Here is a 21,681-nt window from a genome sequence, read left to right as displayed (position 1 = left end):
GGCCCCAGCAAGAGTGATTTCTAAGTGCAGAGCCAGGAGTAACCCCTGAACCACCATCCAATAATCACTGATGGTATCCTTATCCCCCCAAAAGAAGGCTTAAGATCTGTATTGACTTCAGGGAAAAACATTTCTCTATGAGATAACATAACCAATAAATTTTATTTCTGTTAAAACTTCATGCAACAATTTTGGAACAGTTAAGAATTATGTTGATTCTTGTTTTTTGTTTGTTTTGTTTTTCCAGATCTTTGTGTGAGTAAGAAACACACACAAAGTGTGGCAAAGCAAAAAGTCAGGAGCTAATTATAGTCCAGAAGCTATGAATAGAGCATGAATAATTTTTGCCGAAAATCTATAATGATGTGTTTTAAATAGTACTTTTGGAACCAGGATACATTTGCATTTTGTGAGTATTTGCACTTTTTGTTGTATGTTTAATTTATCTCTAGTCTATAAGTTGTTTTTTTAGTGTAAAATATTTAATCTCTTAAACCTTTAAAGTAACTTAAATACCTCTAGATACTTTAACGATTTTTTAGCTAGAATCTAGGCATATATTTTATTTAGATTCAGCTAAAATCTAGGTAAAATATTATAACTCTTGTACCAAAAATATCATCTTAAAACTAGATTTTATTAAAACAAGATACATTCTAATTTCACACATTAAAGCTTTCAATAGTGAAGTAAAGCAGGAGTATCAGAGGTGGAGTGACATTTGAAACTGCAGTTAAATATAAAAGGACAATTAGGAAAATTAGCTAAAGATGGCAGTAAAGTGTTTTGAATTGAAAGCAAGATGTTTGACTGACTCTCCTGATGCAACTGTGAAATGCTATGGTTCAGTGAGAGGTTTTCAGAGTGAAATAGCAAAGGTGAAAGAACTAGACTGGGTTAGGAAGAAAATCAGGACTAAGAAAACTCACAGCATTTTTTATTTCATTGTCACTGCATGATTGATTCAAACATAAAGGAAAGCTTCCCTTCACTTTCTTTTTTCAGGACATAATGACTCTAATCTGAAAACAAAATTAATAGTAAGGTTACATGGTTTTCTTTACCTTATTCATTTTTTCATTGTCTATTGTCTGCTTCTCTTTCATTGGCTCATTTAGAAGATCAGTGCAGTCATCATGGAAGTCTTCCAAATCCAAATTCATCTTTGAAACATCTCCCTGTTGTGAAAAGTGACAGTTAGCATGAGCTGGACATGATAGTTGAAAGAACAGCCTCACATAATAACCAGTGGAAGAAAACAGTTTTCTTGAAACTCTTTGATAAATGTTATTTCACAAGAAACTGGAGTACTTCCATGATAGAACTTATAAAATTATCCACTCCCCCCATGAAACCAGTTATCTGCCTACCCCAGTCCTTTGATAGAGTTCATTTCTAACAAAAATAAGATTTCAAAGGCCCAGTATGTAAAAAGTCCTTCTTCAGTAGGATGTATCTAGATGGGCATCCTCTAGAGCAAAAAATTATATTGCACAGCAGTTCAAATTATGAGGACAGTCTGGGGAAGCAGTAATGAGGTAGAAATGGCTAAAGATCTCTGGTGAGGATCAAAGTAAGAAATCAAGGGAATTTACGAAAGCAAAATACTTTAAAAACTCAAGGAAGAAAATGTCTTTGAATGTAAGGTAAAAACAACTTGGGATAAAGGATGAATCCTGTAGGTGATGATATTTTTGCTCTTGTGTCTCATTTTACTTGTGGCTTTATAGGGGGTTACAAACTGCTGTGCAGCCAGTATGAGGGTGGAGAAGACTTAAAAATGGAGAAAGAAATTACAGATAGACCAAGAGAAAGAGCATCAGTATAGGAGGGTGACTTTTGCTACAACATAGTATCCCTCTCTTTCTAGAACATGATCATCAAGTGGTCTTAAAGAAACTAGTAGGCTTCTTAAAGCACATACTGTTCTGTCTCGGGATTTAGGGAGACACATTTCTAAGGATCTTTAGCTTTTAGTCAACTCTAAAACTGAACTCGTTTTCATGACTGGTTAAGTTACTGCTTTAGTACACACATGATTCCTAATTCTAACATGGCAGTTGTTGTGTAAACAATGCCATATTCTGAATCATATTTCAGTCTAAACATTCACCATTCCTAATGGCGAGGACCCTGAGTACAGCACTTTTATAATTTTCAAAGTTTATCTCTGAAACAAGTAAAATCACTTTTGCCTTATCTCCATCACCAGTTATTTAGAAATCATTGAAGTAAAATATATGGAAATCTTTTGTAAATTTCAAATTGTGCAAATCATTCTTTAAACCTTGACAGTAATTTATAGACCTACTTTTGATAACTACTACAAAAAAGAGCCATTGTATTATGTTAAACACACACACACACAGAAGTAGACATTTATGCTTCTCATGAAAACATCTGAGAAGTGTTAGTAATCATTCTTTGACAAGTCTTATTCAGGTTTAATTTGTCTATTTCTCTTGCCAGCAAGGCCATTCCTATTTTTAAATCCACAAAAATCAGACACTTTCGTAGTTAATGAATAATTTTTCTTCTCTGTACCATTCCTCTGGGCATTGACTCTAAATGCCACAACCCTTTCTGAAGATACTGCTTTAGGAAAAGTTTAATGTTTAATGTTGTGTGAAATGCTAAACTGCATAGTTATGTGTTTAAGTATAGTCAAGTAAAGGTTTGGTATGCATGTAGTAGTTTTAGAAGAAGTGATAGAGCTAAGAAAAGAATTATAGAGGAGGCAGGATTTTGCTTTCACTTTCATTGACAGGTAAGATGGAAAGCAGAAATAAAAGATGGTATTCTTGAAGAAAAAGTTTAGAAATAGGTGACCTGGGACATGTAGTGGTTTATCAGTGAAACAGAAATTTAAAACAAAGATTAAAAGCATAGGTGTGGAAATATGACCAATCTCTGGAGACTCCAAGACTTTGAGATTAAAGTTTATGTGATGAACCATGGAGAATGTGCACTGAAATATTCTGAAGGTAAAATGACAATAGTATAACTTTCTTTAGGCAGATAATTATGAGGCTCCTGACTAGTGCAGAAGAGATCCAAGTAAAGTTTGGATATGAGAAAGAGGGTGCAATCTTGACCATAGAAAGACTTGAGAAAGGAGGAGGTGAGAAAAGGCATGGAAACAACATTTAGGAAGAATTGTGAAACTGGAAAATGATATGACTTTAAAAAAACAGATTAAAAATATTTACTTGAAGTGATACAAAGTGAATAGGAGATATGTCGTAAACAGAGTTAGAGGATACTGTGATTGTCAGATGATTATCATGACAGACAACTATGATAGCAGTGTACCACATCAAGAGATATGACAATAATGGAAGAAAATGAAAAATGTTGAAAAAGATAAAAATATATATAGGAATTTAATGCATTATGGCAACATAATAAGATCTAAAAATAAATAAATAAAAAGATTTTTGTGGCAAAAAAATTGACACATACATACATATATGACATTTCAATTCATACACCTAAAAGAATACATATACATGTACATATATTACATAGAAAACAATAATTTTGTATCATATCTCAAAATTTTTGGAGATATGTACATAGGTACTAATACAAAAGAAAAAAATTATAGGAACAAAGATTTTATCATAGTGTTTTTTAAAATGGTTAAATAAAGTTAAGGGACTAAAGAGTGGCTCAAAGTATTTGAGCACATGGTTTGCTTGAGGGAGTCCCAGGTTCATTCCCTGGAACTACCCAGTCCCCTAAGCACTGCTGAGAGCAATCATCAAGTCAGAGGTAGGCCTCAGTGCCACTGGAGTGGCCCCAAACCAAAATAAACAAAATAAAACTGAAAACTAGAAAAACTAATTTAAAACAGAAATTCAATAGAATTTTTATTAGAAAAAAAAAACCCTTTGAATGGTTGTGTATCATGTCTCAGTAACAGTGATCACAACTATCATGAGCACTTTCACATTTTGTCCACAGAGCCTTGCTGTGGTTTGGTCTCTGTTTCCAACATTTATACACCAGAACACTGAGAGTCAGTAAGGTTAGTAAGGGACATGAACTCACAAATTAAAAAAAAAAAGTGGGAAAGCTCAATTTCAAAGCAGTTTCTTTTATTCTAAAGCCTGTACCATTTCTTTTCATCTTATGGAGGCACTGTGATTTACAATACTGTTAATTAAGCTTTTATGCATACATCTTCCAAACCCATACCCACCAAGAGAGTTTGCTTCCTCTTACCCAAGTCCCTAGGTCTCCCTCTGAACTCCTCACCCCAGGCAAACTCAATTTAGACCAACTTTCCAGTTCTGTTGTTTTGGGGAGCTTATTGATTTTATTTACTCTGCCATTCTCTCCATCCTAAACTATAAACAAAAAATGTGGCTCTTCCATCCAGTTGTGAAAACAGATTTTTAAAATATCACAGGCAAGACTATATTTGTAGTTCTCTCTTCCAAACAATATATGTAGTTTGAATTTTGCCTGGTTATATAAATGTTTTCTATTTTGACATATTTTCTATCCAATTTTAGTGCATTAAAGATGCTAATGAATTCAATACTTCCATGAAGTTAAAAGTCAAGTGAATATAATAATAAAAGTGATCAGCTTGATTTTCTTTGAGTCCATAATTTGGGGAAACAGAAAAAGCACTACATACATTATCTACAAATGAAAACATAAAGCTATTTAATTCAGACATTATTTTCATTTTAATGGCACACATTTATCCTTTAGGACATGATCCATGAAAAAAGTAAACTAGTCACCTTAATGATATCTAGCCTTCATTTCTAGAAATATTTTTCTCTGTTCTGATAATAAAGAAACAAAATTAATTATGAGACACCAGATACTTATGTTAGAAAGCTGTGAAATAAATGTGCACATTCTGTCCCTTGAGAATTTCCATTAGAACATCTTTGCACCAGAAGACATTTGATCAACACATTTTTATTTATATTACTTGAAAATACATATTCTAAGAAGAAATTACCTTCAGCTTTTCTTCAAGCTCTGTGAGAGAGCCATATAATTCAGTAACAGATTCAAGAACTTCTTTGTGTTTTGATATAATTTTCTCAACATATTTCTGCCCTTCTTCCAAACCTGAGGGGGAAAACAAAATTATTTTCAAAGGTCAAACTCATAGATAAAAAACAACTCAAGTATTAAATTCTCATCCCAGTGTCTTGTGTATAGACTAATAATAAACATAGTGAGTGCATTATAAATCCTTGCTGAACAGATAAATAAATAATGCATTTAATTTTTTTAATTTTTGGAGGTAACATTGGTGTTAATATATATATAAATATATATATATATATATATGTTTTAGGGCAGCTGTGGATAATCATTTTTCTTCCATGGGTCATATGGAACATCTATAACATCATCCCAAGTCATACAGTATAGGCAGATGGGCCATGGGCAGCTGACAAGTAACATCGGGATATATTCCATCATGTACCAGCACTAAACTACATGATTTCATGGGCTTTATACACCATGCTGGCTGGATGCTCTCTGTCCCTGTTTTAGGATACAATGTCCCACACCTTGTCCTTCACCACCAAAGTGGCAATATTTTTCCACCAATACAGTGGACCCTTTCAGAGTCCTCTCTGCCTCATTTACTAACTTCACTCCTGTAGTCATAGTTCAAAGAATCGTTTTCATGGGTCCTTATGTTCCCTTACTTTGTTTCTATATCTCCTGACTTACTTTCATTGAGCAAGGTATCCTTGAGTTACATCTATGTTGTTGCAAAAAGCAAGCTTATATCTCTAAAGCTGAACAGTACTCCATTTGTAAATACTACATCATTTTTATTCACTTACTGTTGGTGGGCATTTGGACTGTTTCTAGATTTTGATCATTTTAAATACTCCAGAAATGAAAAAATATTGTGCATTTATCATTTCAAATTAATGATTTTGTGTGCTTTGGATAGATACCTAGGATTGCTGGGCCATATGGCAGATATTTTTTTTTAATATTTTGAGAAATCACCATACCATTTTTCACAAGGGTAGGGCCAATTTACACTGAGATCAAACAGTTTTGTGAGAGGTTTTTTTTTTCCACCACGCCTTCGTTGCTCCATTTTCTCTCCTGTCTTTTGAGATAGGCCATTCTCACTGGAATGTCGTTGTTGTTTTGGTTTGTAATTCCCTGATAACCAATGCTGCTGAGAATTTTCCTCATGCCTGTGACAATCTGCACAATTTCTTGGGAGAAATGTCTACAACTCTTTCCCCTATTTTATTAAAAAATGTTTGTTGATGAGTTTTGTGAATTCTTTATATATCTTGGATATTTACCATTTGTCAATTTTTTCTTCTAATCACGTAGAATGTCTTTTTTGTTTGGCATTAATTTCTATCTTGGTGAAAACCAATTTTAATTTTATTAATTACCTTTTGCTAATTTTTGTTTATTTTCCTTGAAAATGGAAAATGGGCAATTAAAAGAGAAAAATCTTCTAGAAAAAAATGGTTTATTTGTTGTACCATGTTACTTTTCCTAAATAGCATTGCTGTTGATCTCTTAATGCTCCATTCTTTTTTTTTTTTTTTTTAATTTTTTATTTGTAATTATGAGAACAAGGATGCAAAGAAAGAGGACAAGGTAAAGTTACAGTGGAAGGACAATACATAACATAATTCTCAGAAGTCCCCTTGCTGATATCCCAACTTTGAAATTTCATCCAAAGAACATTAAGATTGTAACACACTATAATATTTCTTAACATAATGCTCCATTCTTAACAATTGACTCCTGTTTAAAATATTCAGTGGTTCTTCACTACCTCGAAAAAAATATTCATTTAAGGCCCCCATAGTATTTTCAACCTATCCCTCTCAAACATAGTTTTATTTTTTTAGGACCATATATGGTTCTTTCTTTTTTGTTTGTTTGTTTGTTTGGTTTTTTGTTTTTAGGCCATGCCGAGTGACGCTCAAGAAATCACTGGTATGCACTCAGTAATCACTCCTGGCTTGGGGCACCATATGGGACGCCAGGGGATCAAACAGCAGTTCATCCTAAGCTAGTGCAGGCAAGGCAGATGCCTTACCACTTGCACCACCACTCTGGCCCCAAGGAATCATACATGGCTCTAAAGATACAATCAAGTTCAACCATGTGCAAGGAAAGCACCTTACTTTCTCGGTACCACAGACATTTTTAAAATAAGAGAAACTTGCTTGCCTTAAAGTTCTGGGTTAAAAAATTATTGAGTGACTTGTAAGAGTTGATATAATAGTTCTCACTTGTTCTTAAAAAAAAAACTGAAAGTTTTTATTAAATTTAAATTAGTTTGGGTGGATAGGGAGCACACTTAGGGCTTACTCCTGGGTATGTACTCAGTAATTAATCCTGGTGATCCTTGGGGAACTAGCTGGGATTCTGGTGATTGAACTCTGGTCGGTCACATGCAAGGCATGTGCCCAACCCTCTGTACTATTATTCCAGCCTTTTGTTAAATTTTTTTAAATTAAAATAATGTCGAATTTTCCTGTAGAACAGATGAATAAACATAATTTCCATTTAAATTACTCATTCAGTGACTTATTTATTCATTAAATGCCTGCTAAGCACTTACTATGTACCATTAAGCAGTGAATTAACAGTTAAACATTCTTTCTCCCCTGTAGTACAGAAGAACAGCCAGATAAGACAACAAATATGCCAACTAGTGATAAGTGCCAGGCACCTAAAATAAGATACAAAACTATGCACTATGTAAGTAAAACAAACTTTATGCACTATTTGTGAATACTTACCAAAGTCTAAAACTAAATAGGCATGCTTCTGCCGCTATAAAATATACTTTTCTGCCTTCAAAGAGATCGTGGTCTCTCTGTTGAGAAGGGAGATCTAAATAATTATACCTCAGTATGAAAAGTGCAATAATAGAAGGACATATACTAATACTATGGATCGAAGTATGTCCAGAATTTTTGGTTTGTTTGTTTTTGGACCACACACTTTAGTCTTTAGGGGATACTCCTGGCTCGGTGTTGAGAAATTACTCCTGGCAGGCTTGGGGGACCATTGGGGATGCTAAGGGTCAAACTCAAGTTAGCTACATGCTAGGCAAATTGCTCAATCTACTGTGTTATTCCTCTGGTCCACTTTCAGAATTTTTGAGTACAGTTTTGTGATTACTACTCAAAAGTGTACTGTGTTGTATGAGATATCTTTTTTGTTCCAGGTGATTTCTCGGTCAATATTTTATTATTTTTATTTGTCTTCTCTTTTAGATCACTTATTATCAAAAGTAATAACAAAAAGTGGTTCCTGATAGTAAATGTATCAGAAACATTGTTATACACCATTTTACGGTATTCATAAAGGGCACTTTATTTTATAAGAAAAATATACATTTGGCAGCATTTCTGGAGAGCCAAGTGCAGTATTTTGTATTGCCTGTTGTTGTCTTTTTTTAAGGATTTGCCTTGTCTCTGGGAATTCTTTTTGGGCTCATAGATAACAGTATCAGATAATCCACATGTGTTATTTCTCAAAATCCTCAAGAATCCTTATCATTTAAGAGGCTTTGTCAATTAGACCTTCTTGAGCTCTGACTTTTTGGGCTAACAACTCAACTATCATTTCTAGATAAGAAGAGAACAGCATATGTAATAGCAAGGAGGATAGTAATTTGAGTTTTTCTTTTTTTTTTTTTTTTCCTTTGTGGCTGAGACTCTAATTTATTTAGATTTTATCTCCAGGTATACGAACTTCCACCAAAGGTCTCCACCCACAAGAAAAATTCACATTATCCCAAAACCCTAAGTAGCGTTCAAAGTTGGGGATGGGCCTGAATGACTGGAAGAGGAGGGTCCAGGAATGAGCAGCCGGTGGTGCTAAATGTCCTGCTAAATGTCCAGCTTGCCTGGCAAGTGCACCGAATCAAGGTCCTCCTGTGTGAAATGGAAATTCTTTGACCAGAGAAATTCTTAGACCACAGGGGCCAGAGTGATGGCACAGCAAGTAGGAAGTTTGCCTTGTATGCAGCTGACCTTGTACGCAGGACTGACCTGGGTAGGATCCCCTGCATCCTGCATGTTTCCTCCAAGCCTGCCAGGAGCAGTTTCTGAGCGCAGAGCCAGGAGGAACCCCTGAGCACCACCAGGTGTGACCCAAACCCCCCAAAAAAACGATTGAGGTGGTAAAAGAAGGCTGGGACTCCCAAGGACTGGCCACATGGCAATGGTCTCCCACGTGGATGGGGAGAGAGGGGCCGTCTGCCAACCCTGGACACGCTGAAAGCAGGCTCTGGAGCACCGCCTGCCTCTGACTCTGTCACCCAAGGAGCTCTTTGGTCTTCACTGCCAGATGTCGGTCCAGCTCAGCAACTGTGTCGTCGGCCATTTGGCTGATCTGTTTCTCTATGAGCCTGAGGGTGTCCTCGGAGACCTTGTCCTTTGATTTCTTCAGCTTATTGGTCGCATTGGTACGAACCTTCCGCAGGGAGTCTTTGGCCTTGTTGGTACTCTGCTTGGCCAGTTTCACCATCATTTCCCTGTGCTCTCGTGTCACCTTGGGAATGGGAACCCGGATAAGCGTCCCTTCCACTTCTGGGTTCAGATTCATTCCACTTTCTCTTATAGCCTTGACAGCTGCAGCTGTACACTCTGGGAAGCTGGCCATATTCACCAGAATTAGCTGGGGAGACTTCATGGAGATCTGGCCAATCTGATTTAACGCAAGTTTCCCATCTGCAGTGACCACGGTGATATGATCAAGGGACCCTGGCGAGGTCCTTATGTTGACAGTTTTATTGAATGTATCCTTGAGCGCTTCTATCACAGACTTCATTTCTCCGTCCACCTCTTCCAGGCTGATAATATCTTCAACCAAAGCAGTGTTAAGATTCACTCTGGTTTGGGGCTGTCCTTTCCCTTTGGCTTTGGCTTTCTTGGTAGCAAAATGGCGGCTGGGTACAGCTGGGCAAGTTATGTTCTGCCTAAGGTCATTTTGACTTGTGTTCACTGTCTTCAGCGTAACTTCTGAAATAGGTCTGGTGAAGGCTGCAAGAGAGCTGTAAAGGGCAGGGTGGACGCAGCGGAAGCAACGGAAGCCCAAGGCCATGGCTGAAGACAGTGCTGTGAGCAGGAACCAGGGGCGTCCGGGACGCGGGGCGGGGCGGCCAATTTGAGTTTTTCTAATTGCACAAGTGAAAAGAAGACAAGGGGGAAATGCAGATTCATTTTTATATCCATAATTATCTTTTTAAAAATCCATTTCTGGCCCTTTCTTACAATCCTCATGTTGTAGACTTTTGTCTTAACTTTATAATTTATTGAGAGTGAGCTACAGAAATTTGGGGAGACAAGAAACTAAAAAGGAGGGTTTGCATATCAGCTGGTCTTCTCTGGCAGTTAGAATCTCTTTCCTCCATTCCTGTTACTACTTACTTCTGCAAATAGTGGGCTCTTATCTGTATCTTTGTCGAGAATGGGCTGATGTGGAGCGGATGTATGTGATTGCCATGCTCTGGTTTTTAGCCTAGTAGTTAGAAGAGATCTCACTGACACTTAAAACACTGATCCTCAGGTCTCTATCACTGGAGATGAGAGACAGACAGACAGACAGACAGACAGAGAGTAGACAGAGAGACAGAGTGCTCACCATATAAATGCTGGGCAATGTCAATGAGCTCCTGAACCCTTTTTTCTTGTTGGGGTACTGAAGGGGTGATAAACTTATTAAACTGCTGGCGGAGAATTGCCACAGCGTCTTTTGTCTTGCATTCTGTGGAATATTTTCCAACTCGAACAACTGTGGCACTTGCATCTTCATACCAAAAGTGACACTGAGTGAAAGTGAGACAAAGCAATTTATGCTTTTTAATATCTATTAAAGAGATACGACTCTTTTAAAGTATTAGTGAAGTACCAAATTTCAAATTCTTCCAACATTTTATTCACTTTTTTTTAACTTTTGAAGTCATAATAAAGAAAATATCAAGACATGATCATATATTTTTATACTCTAGTACTAGTGTCAGACAAGAAATAAAATGTATGGAAATGCATTTGATCCTCCTGGGTTCTTAGCTTTTCTTGAAAAAAAAGTTTAGCAGAATGTTTCAGATTTATAAGAATAGGCAGTATAAAGGGTAGATCACACTTTAAAAATTCAAATATCAACTAAAAGAAAGAAAAAGTTCAAAATACACAAAAGCCAGCTTAATGAACTGAAATCATTAACAATACACAGATATTGTCTGATTAACATTCTAAGAAATAAGTTCTCTCATAAGAACAAGTTTTAGTCAATAGATTGAAATAAATTCTCAATAGAATAGCATTTGACCTTTTGAAAATAGGAGGTAGTTAATCATAAGTTCAAAGCAGCAGAGAATTGAAAAAATATTTCACTGGAAATAAATCACTATGATGGAAGGAAATATTCAACTGAGGCCAAAATTACTTATGCTGGGAGAGAAATATTAGTGTACCATTTTCTTTGGAGTTGACTTTAAAAACCTATCCGCAGACATAGGAAAGTTATTTTATTAATTAATTTTTATGATTAAAACACATGATTTAATAAATCATTTATAGTAGAGGGTCAGGCTTCATCCTCCTTAATGTGGTGTTAAAACAGCAGTTTTATTAGCTTTAAATACATTTATGCCCCATAATTACAGGCTATAGAAACACTCATGAACTAAAAGTAGAATATCTTTAACATAAATATACTATTTTAACTGTGTTTATAGTTCTTCTTTAGTGAAATATTCATGTAAATATCCTTATTTTTAATATACTATGTTTTCTGTTGAGTATTTTTTTATAATTCTTTATATATTTTGATATTATACCTTCCTCAGCTGTAGAGAACAAATATTATTTCCCATTTTTGTTTCAGTGACATTTTTTTTCAAAGTGCAGAAGCATTCTAGGTTTTTGTGTGTTGGTTTATTTTAGACTGTTGCATTCAGAAATGCTCAGGAGTTACTCTTGGTTCTTTCAGAAATCATTCCTGGCGAGCTGAGGGGATCTTATAAGGTTCTGGGGATTGAACCTAAGTTACATGCAGCTGACTTCTTTTTCTAGCCCTATGAATATACATGTTTTCTATCTCTATATATCCATGAATATACCATGAAGGTACTATCTATCCTCATGAATATATCTATTTAAAATTTTTCTTATCATGTATTCTCAACAAAAACTAAACCAATGATATTTTAAACCTGAAAAATCCCAGAATCACATTTCTCTAAATATTAACAAAGTTTGTGTAATAAATAAGCAATTTTGAGTGTTATATAATTATGCAGCATTTAATATAATTACGTTCTGATTAAACATTTTCAGTTATAAGAAAATGAAAAAATGAAAAATATTTTATATGTTTATGGTAGGAATAAATTAGTAGAATAATTGCTAAAAGATTTTAGACACTATACTCAAAACGTTATAATATTGATTCCATTTGGTCCAGAAATTCTATTTTAGAAAATTATCCTAAAAATAATCATAAAAAAGAGCATAATACTAAAATCACTAATAATAATAGCCAATGATACATTGTTTTCACTTCAGTTTTAGGCCAACATTACAACATGAATCACATTCCTACAATACCTCTTCTGTTAGCTCTTGAAGATGTTCTGTCAAATCCAAATTCTTCTTATAATCTGTCACAACTTTGTCAAATTCATTCACATACTTTTGCAAGTCCTTCTTAGCTTCTAAAAGAATATCTACTTTATCACTTGGAAAGTTTATGAAAGAATCGTAGGTTTTATTATCAACTTTTTCCATTTTTCTTTTCAAGGCCTGTTTTTAAAAATAATTTACAGTTAACATTGAGTTTTTACTTTTGAAGCCAACTAGTGGTTAAATACTGAGAGAACAACTTTGAACACTCAGGCATGAGAGATAGTACAATGGGCATGGGTGCTTGCCTTGCATGCTGCCAATCTGGTTTCTATCCCTAGCATGAATCCCTAGTGTGGTGGGATCCTGAGTTTTTCCAGAAGTGATCCCTGAGTGTAGAGTCTGAAGTCATCCCCAAGTACTACAATAGTGTGAACCCAGAAAAGTGAACGGAAAACAAAAGAAAGAAAAAAAAAATCAACTTTAGTACTTTTAGTTTTCATTATATTAAAATCAAAATATTCATTAATGTATTTTTGAATGAACTATTTTTTCAAATAGTTATTTATGCTACATACAACAAAAAAAGAAAGTTTACTATCTATTATGATTCATTCAATATTTGAGAACTATACTATAGTTTTAAAAATGAAATGTCAGCCCCTGCTGTGAGCTTAGCAATTGGAAGAGACTGAGGGGACCTGTTGCCTTGGTGTGTTGCTCTTCTATTCTGTCTCCTGAAACTCTCCTGAGAAAGCCAAGAAAGGCCAAGCAAAAACTGTCTCCTAGAGGTGTCCAAGCAGAAAGGCCAAGAAACTGAGTGAAAACTGGCTTCTAGAGGTGCTTGGCAGAAAGGTAGCTTCACTTTGCAGCCACGTGCTCTTTCTAACTAATGAACCGCACCATAACACGCAGAAAAAAAACCACACTACAAGCATGACAATGAGGAAACCTCGCAGGCAAACACCATGCACAGTGAATGAAGAATATATATGATGACCAAAAAGTACTAACCATCTAATTAATCTCTCAGATAAGGAGTTTAGAATAGAAATATGGAAGATCCACATGGAAATCAAAGAAAATATAGCTCTAGCAGAACAGAACACAAAGATAGAAATCAGAAAACTCCAAACTGAAATAACAGATCTGAAAAACATGGTAGCTAAACTGAAAACCTCAATGAAAAGCCTCTCCAAAAGGGTAACAGCAGCTGAGGACAGAATCAGTGATCTGGAAGATGAAATGCAGAACAACTCTATACAGCAGAAGAGATTGGAAAAGAACCTTAAGGCAAATGATCAGACAATGGAAAAAGTACTCAAAGAATGTGAACAGAGGAAAATAGAAGTCTTTGATAAACTCAACAGGAACAACATAAGAATCGTTGGAGTTCCAGAGGCCGAGGAAGGAGATCACCAGAAAGAATCATCAGTCAAAGACATCATCACAGAGAAACTCCCAGAGCTAAAGACTGCATGCAATCAAATCCTGCATGCCCAAAGAGTACCAGCTAAAAGAGACCCGAAGAAAAACACCCCAAAACACATCATAGTCACAATGACAAATTCCACAGATAGAAATGGAATACTGAAAGCAGAAAGATAAAAAATGGAAATTAAACACAAAGGAGCATCCTTAATATTTACAGCATACATGTCACAAGAAACTCTCAAGGCCAGAAGACAGTGGTGGGATATTGTGACAAGACTGAATGAAATGGATGTTTCACCGAGAATACCGCACTAAGCCCAACTCACGTTCAGGTTTGAAGGAAGGATATACATAGCTTCACGGATAAGCAACAGCTCAGAAACTTTACAGATGCAAAAACAGCTTTAAAGGAAAAACTGAAAGGTCTACTTTAAGACAAGACAGACCAACAGAAACACCAAACTTATACACAAAGATGACATTAAATTCCATGACAACCATCTCCCTCAATGTCAATGGACTAAATGCACCAATTAAGAGACACAGATTGGTTAAATGGATCAAAAAGTGAATCCAACCTTCTGCTGCCTACAAGAAACACACCTGAATAGTCACAACGAACAAACTCAAAATCAAAGGCTAGAGGAAAATCATCCAAGAAAACAACACCCTTAAAAAACCTGGGGTGGCTAAATTAGTATCAGGCGACACAAAATTTAGACTCAGAAAAGTTGTAAGGGACAAATATGGACACTTCATACTAATCAAGGGATATATGCAACAGAAACACACTACTAAATATATATGCTCTCAATGAGAGATCAGCAAAAAAATCTAATACAATTATTGACAAATTTGAAAGAGGATATCAATAATAACACAATAATTGTGGGAGACCTCAACTCGGCCATGTCAACACTTGATAGGTCGACCAGACTAAACCCAACAAAAATATACTAGCTCTGAAAAAAGAAATGGAAAAAAAGAGGCCTAGTAAATATATATATATGACACTCCATCCCCAGAAACCTGGATACACATTCTTCTCCAATGCACATGGGTCATTCATTCTTCAGGATAGACCACATGCAGGCACTTAAAACATACCTCGATAAAATCCAGAGGATAAATATTTTGCAAGCTATCTTTGCTGACTACAAGGCTCTAAAATTAGATGGCAACTACAATAGGACACAGAAGAAAATCTTTAAAACCTGGAAATTAAGTAGCCTACCACTGAACAACCAGTAGGTCCCAAATTAAATCAAAGAGGAAATCAAAACTTTTCTGGAAACAAATGACAATGAAGATAAAATCTATCAGAACCTATGGGACACATCAAAAGTGGTACTGAGAGGAAAATTTGTAGCTTTGCAAGCACACATCAGGAAGGAGGAAGGGGCATATCTGAATAGCTTAATGACGCAGCTTATAACATTAGAAAATGATCAACAAATGTAACTAAAAATTAGAACAGAAGGAAATAACAAAGCTTAGAACAGAAATCAATGAAGTGGAAACCCAAAAAGCAATACAAAAGATCAACAAAAGCAGAAGTTGAAAAATAAACAAGATTGATGGACCATTGGCAAAACTCACAAAGAAAAAGAGAAACTTGATAACCCATATTAGATATGAAAAGGGAGATCACTACAGATATTGCAGAGACTCAAAGGGTAATCAGAGACTACTTTGAGAAACTCTATGCCACTAAACATAAGAACCTGGAAGAAATGGATAAATATTTGGATCTTATAACCTTCCATGGTTGAATAAGGAAGATGTAGCATATTTAATACCCTCAACACTACTGAGGAAATTAAAACGTTATTCAAGGCCCGGAGAGATACCACAGCAGTGTTTGCCTTGCAAGCAGCCGATCCAGGACCAAAGATGGTTGGCTCAAATCCCGGTGTTTCATATGGTCCCCCGTGCCTGCCAGGAGCTATTTCTGAGCAGACAGCCAGGAGTAACCCCTGAGCACCGCTGAGTGTGGCCCAAAAACAAAAACAAAAAAACAAAAACAAAAACAAAACAAAAAAATACCCATTATTCAAATATCTGCCCAAAAACAAAAGCCCAGGCCCAGATGGATTCACTAATGAATTCTTTTAAACCTTTCAAGAGGAACTACTACCAATCCTGGCCAGGCTCTTTCATGAAATTGAAAAAACAGAAACACTTCCAAATAGTGTTTATGAAACCATTATCACCTTGATACCAAAACCAGACAGAGATGCTGCCAAAAAAGAAAATTACAGACCAATATCTCTGATGAACACAGATGTAAAGATTCTCAACAAGATCCTGGCAAATAGGATCCAATGCCTCATCAAGAAGATCATTCACTATGATCAAGTAGGTTTCATTCCAGTAATGCCAAGGATGGTTTAACATTCGTAAATTTATCAATATAATACACAACATCAACAACGAAAAAATAAAAATCACATGATCATATCAATAAATGCAGAGAAAGCACTTGATAAGGTCCAACACCCATTCTTGATAAAAAAAAAACACAACTCTCAGCAAGATGGGAATGAAAGGAATCTTTTTCAATATAGTTAAGGCCATCTACCACAAGCCAATGGCAAATATCAACCTCAATAGAGAAAAACTAAAGCCTTCCCTCTAATTTCTGGTACAAGACAAGGCTGTCCTCTCTCACCACTCCTATTCAACACAGTACTGGAAGTACTTGCTATAGTTATTAGGCAACAGAAAGATATCAAGGGAATCCAGATAGGAAAGGAAGAAGTCGAGCTCTCACTGTTTGCAGATGACATAATACTTTACTTAGAAAACCCTAAAGACTCTACCCAAAAGCTTCTAGAAACAATAGATTCATATAGCACTGTGGCAGGCTACAAAATTAACACAGAAAAATCAATGGCCTTAACCAAGAGACATGTCATCCTTTGCTCTAAGCAAAAACCAAAAGCACTATCTACAGAAGACTGACTTTGGTGAATATGGTATGGACAGAACCTATCAAGGAATCAATTAGGAAGTTCCTAGCCTAGGCCTCAGCTTGAGATTTGTACAAAAACCAAGATCTCTAATTCCAGAGGTCTAACTTTGACAACTGTGACTGAGCAGAACTTCTGGAACTATGCTGGAAGACTATAGCCTAGGCTCTGTCCTAGGCTATGAACAATAATCAAGACTACTAATTACAGAAGACTGATTACAACAGCATTGATGGAACGGAACTCCTAGAGCCATAAAGAAAAACTATCTCCTAGCCTTCACTCTATGACCTACACAAACAACAAGATCTTCAGATAAAGAGGCGGGATGTCATCACCCACATCTAAGTGAAATGTTTCCTGGCACTATAAAAAGACCGTGGGGTGTGTAAATGAGTGAGCATGGAGCCCATAGTTGTTCGCATGGCAATATGCTTCAAGGGCAGCTAAAGCCTGTATGTCTTAGGCCAAGGAAATTTCCACTGTAATTTCCCCAATAGTTACTGTGCATATGGTAGAAGAAAAGAAGAAGAAGAAGAAGAAGAAGAAGAAGAAGAAGAAGAAGAAGAAGAAGAAGAAGAAGAAGAAGAAGAAGAAGAAGAACAAGAACAAGAACAAGAACAAGAACAAGAAGAAGGAGGAGGAGGAGGAGAAAAAGAAGAAGGAGGAGGAGAAGAAGAAGAAGAAGAAGAGGAGGAGGAGGAGAAGAAGAGGAGGAGGAGGAAGAGGAGAAGAAGAAGAAGAAGAAGAAGAAGAAGAAGAAGAAGAAGAAGAAGAAGAAGAAGAAGAAGAAGAAGAAGAAGAAGAAGAAGAAAACATAACCCCATTTTTAAGAAGTTGTTGGGTTGTTGGTCTGAGTTTCTTTTTTCTTTTTTTCCCAAAGCTGATGGTTTTGGATTTTGGTTTATTCTTTTTGTAATTTGTTGATACTCCCTTACTGTTTTTTTCTTCTGCTTTGTTTTGTTTTACTACCTTATTCTTCTTTTTCCCTTCTTGTTCTAAATGGATATATATAACACCTAGCAGACTCCTCCTAGATTTTCTCTATTTTGTTTGCCTTTTTGTTTTCTTCCCCCAATAGTACAAAAACCAGACAGTCGAATGTTCATTTGGTGGAAATAAAAACTGATCAGACATGAACACCAAATCCAAAATCAACAACAGAATCGATACCCAATCTACAGCAAGCTGTACAAGGGGGAACAATTGCTCTAACATTAAGGGGATAAAGGAGGGAGATTTGGGATGTATGCTTGGAACAGGAGTGGAGGGAGGACAACACTGGTGAGAATGCCTCTCACTCATTGTCACTATGTGCCTCAAATACTACTGTGAAAGAAAAGTAATTCACTTTGACCACAATAAAAATTTAAAATATATATAATTTAAAAAAAACAATGGCCTTTTTATACACCAATAATGATAGGGAAGAAATTGACATTATGAAAACAACCCTATTCACATTAGTGCCACACAAACTCAAATATTTTGGAGTCAACTTGACTAAAGATGTGCAGGAGCTATAAAAAGAAAACTATAAAACCCTGTTCCAACAAATAAGAGAGGACATGCAGAAATGGAAACACATAATCTGCTCATGAATTGGCAGAATTAACATCATCAAAGTGGCAATACTCCCAAAGCATTGAACAGATTTAATGCAATTCCTCTAACGATACCCTTGACATTCTTCAAAGAAGTGGATCAAACACGTCTGAAATTCATTTGGAACAATAAACACCCTAGAATAGCTAAAGCAATCATTGGGGAAAAGAATATGGGAGGCATTACTTTCCCCAGTTTTAAACTGCATTACAAAGCAATAATTATCAAAACAGCATGGTATTGGAATAAAGACAGACCCTCAGATCAGTGGAATAGGCTTGAGTACACAGAGAATTCTCCCAGACATACAATCACCTAATTTTTGACAAAAGAGCAAGAAATCCTAAATGGAGCGAGGAAATCTTCTTCAACAAGTGGTGTTGGCACAACTGGTTAGCCACTTGCAAAAAGTGATCTCAGACCCCCAGCAAACACCATGTACTAAGGTAAAATCCAAATGGATTAAAAATCTTGACATCAGACCTGAAACCGTAAGGTATATAGAACAATACGTTGGTAAAAACACTCCATGACATTGAGTCTAAAGGCATCTTTAAGGACAGCACTCTCCAAACAAGTGGAAGAGATAAACAGATGGGAATATAGTAAGCTGTGAAGCTTCTGCACCTCAAAGAAAATAGTACCCAGGATACAAGAGTCACCACTGAGTGGGAGAAACTATTCACCCAATATCCATCAGATAAGGGGCTAATATCCAAAATATACAAGGCACTGACAGAACTTTACAAGAAAAAAACATCTAATCCCATCAAAAAATGGAGAGAAGCAATGAGCAAACACTTTGTCAAAGAAGAAATACAAATGGCCAAAGGCACATGAATAAATGCCCCACATTAATAATCATCAGGGAGATGCAAATCAAAACAACTATGAGGTACCATCTCACATCACAGAGATTGGTGCATAACACAAAGAATGAGACCAAGCTGTGCTGGCGGGGATGTAAAGAGAAAGGAACTCTTATTCATGCTGGTAGAAATGCCATCTAGTCCAACCTTTATGGAAAGGGATATGGAGAATCTTCCAAAAACTGGAAATTGAGGCCACATACTATTCAGGAATACCACTTCTAGAGATATATCCTAGGAAAATAAAAATAAAATACAAAAATCCCTTCCTCACACATATATTCATTTCAGCACTATTTACAATAGCCAGACTCTGGAAACAACCAAGATACCCTTCAACAGATGAATGAAATAAAGAAACTATGGTACATATACACAATGGAATATTATGCAGCCATCAGGAGAGATAAAGTCATGAAAATTTCCAATACACAGATGTACATGGAATCTATTATGCTGAGTGGAGTAAGGTAAAGGGAGAGAGACGCAGAGTAATTCACTCATCTCTGTGTTTTAAGAAAAATAAAAGACATTTTTGCAATAATTCTCAGAGACCAAAGAGAGGAGGACAGAAAGGTCCAGCTCATGACATGAAGCTCATCACAAACAGTGATGAGTGCAGTTAGAGAAATAACTATATTGAGAACTATCATAACAATGTGCATGAATGAGGGAAGTAGGAAGCCTGTCTAAAGTACAGGTGGGGGGTGCGGTGAGGAGGAGGGAGATTTGGGATATTGGTGATGGGAATGTTGCATTGGTGAAGGAGGGTGTCCTTTACATACTGAAATCCAACTACAATCATATTTTTAATCAAGGTGTTTAAATAAAGATATTAATAAAAATTAAAAAATGCAATGTCATACAACTGTTTTTTTTTCCTACCTAGTGATTTGTTTTCCCTACCTAGTAATTTCCCTACTTCCTGGCAAAGGCATTCAAATAAACTAACCAGTACAAGTGATAATCCAGGTAAGTATATTGAAACATAGACATATCTGAGAGAGTTTCTGACATAGACAGATTCCAGAAAAATGATGTGGACTACACAGAGCTGTGTGTATACCTTGTGAGTGAGGAAAAGAATGGTACAGGGATATTGGGTAAATTTGGCAGAATAAAATCTGGAGCTGCCTTAGAGATAAATTTATCATATATTATATTTTGAAGAAATAAAATTATTACACATAAAAATTTTACTAGATATTTAATATACACAAAGATACAATTGTTACAATAATAAAATATCTAACACTAATATTTCAGTTCTGTTTCTATTAAAATGTCCTGTCAGGCATCTAGAATTACAGTGCCAAATAATTTTGCAGTAATTGTAACTCAACTGTAGCCACTCACATACACATATATACACACAAACACACTTCTTAAATACCTGTATTTTATCAGCATGCATCTCAGCTTGTTGAATTTGATACTTAAGAGCCTTCAGATTTCGAGCTTTTTCATTTTTCTTAGTGTAATTAAACTTCAAGTTGTTGAATTTCTTCTTAATATCTTTGAATGACTCTTTGAGCTGCAGTAGTTCAATAAAAAAGTGATGAATTATTACCTTAAACAATAACTGCTATTTGCTGGTAATAAGTCCAAATATTTTAACACTTCAAAATATTTATAATCTCCAAACTGTGTTTAGACTGATTAATCAGAAAGCAGTGGTATGCTCAGATTTTAGATACTTTATTTTAAACGTGCCCCAACAAATATTAGTCATTATAAATTGTTCTTAGTACCTTAAAATTGTAATTATAGTATATCCTTCAGACTGTAAGCAAGAAAATCATAGCATATCGTAGATTTTCCATGACTAATTTTATTTGTATGAAATATAATTTTTCATATACATTCTCTTCCTGTGTGCTCATATTTGATACAGATTCTTACATTTTCCAAAGGTCTCCTAGACATGCTTTAGGTAAATTTGTAAAGACCCCAAAGAGAAATTCATGTAGAACTCAATGAGGTGTTCACATTAATAGCACCTCAAAAATCAGTGGAATAAGAGGCAAACACACTTGAGATTTAGTAGAAAAAAATTGTTTGCCCAATAAACAGTTTTCAAAGGAACTTTACTTCTTAAATAGACACCATTATCTTTGTATGTATTTCAAAAAAGAAAATGTAAGAATACAGATGTCAACAATGATGAATTCGAGAACAAATATAAGT

General features: G+C 35.6%; 2 protein-coding genes across 3 annotated transcripts in view; both read right to left on the bottom strand.

Annotated features, from left to right (window-relative positions):
• The window catches only part of CCDC141 (coiled-coil domain containing 141), a 230,691-nt gene that overhangs the window by 19,089 nt on the left and 189,921 nt on the right, over positions 1–21,681 (bottom strand). The window contains exons 18-22 of the mRNA XM_049773528.1: positions 20,888–21,028; positions 12,600–12,794; positions 10,633–10,816; positions 4,985–5,097; positions 1,065–1,178 (exon numbers count right to left, since the gene is read on the bottom strand). Coding sequence (XP_049629485.1) covers positions 1,065–1,178; positions 4,985–5,097; positions 10,633–10,816; positions 12,600–12,794; positions 20,888–21,028 — 747 coding nt within the window. The remainder of the gene's footprint in view (positions 1–1,064; positions 1,179–4,984; positions 5,098–10,632; positions 10,817–12,599; positions 12,795–20,887; positions 21,029–21,681) is intronic.
• On the bottom strand, positions 8,665–10,144 carry LOC126009129 (ribosome-recycling factor, mitochondrial-like). 2 transcript variants are annotated; one of them, XM_049773502.1, is made up of 2 exons: positions 9,541–10,144; positions 8,665–9,389 (listed from the first exon to the last, which is right to left on the bottom strand). In XM_049773502.1, the coding sequence occupies exons 1-2, from the start codon at positions 10,090–10,092 to the stop codon at positions 9,327–9,329; spliced, it is 615 nt and encodes a 204-aa protein (XP_049629459.1). In that variant the 5' UTR covers positions 10,093–10,144; the 3' UTR covers positions 8,665–9,326. The 2 variants fall into 2 exon arrangements, with proteins under 2 accessions (XP_049629459.1, XP_049629458.1); XM_049773501.1 differs by having other exon boundaries at positions 8,665–10,144.

Source organism: Suncus etruscus, chromosome 5 (genome assembly GCF_024139225.1).
Source record: "Suncus etruscus isolate mSunEtr1 chromosome 5, mSunEtr1.pri.cur, whole genome shotgun sequence".
In the NCBI taxonomy this organism is placed as follows: domain Eukaryota; kingdom Metazoa; phylum Chordata; class Mammalia; order Eulipotyphla; family Soricidae; genus Suncus; species Suncus etruscus.
This window is presented reverse-complemented; position numbering and strand designations above follow the sequence as displayed.

Coding starts and splice junctions, on each gene's coding strand:
- LOC126009129 (XM_049773501.1), bottom strand. CDS start 10,092: ATGGCCTTGGGCTTCCGTTGCTTCCGCTGCGTCCACCCTGCCCTTTAC.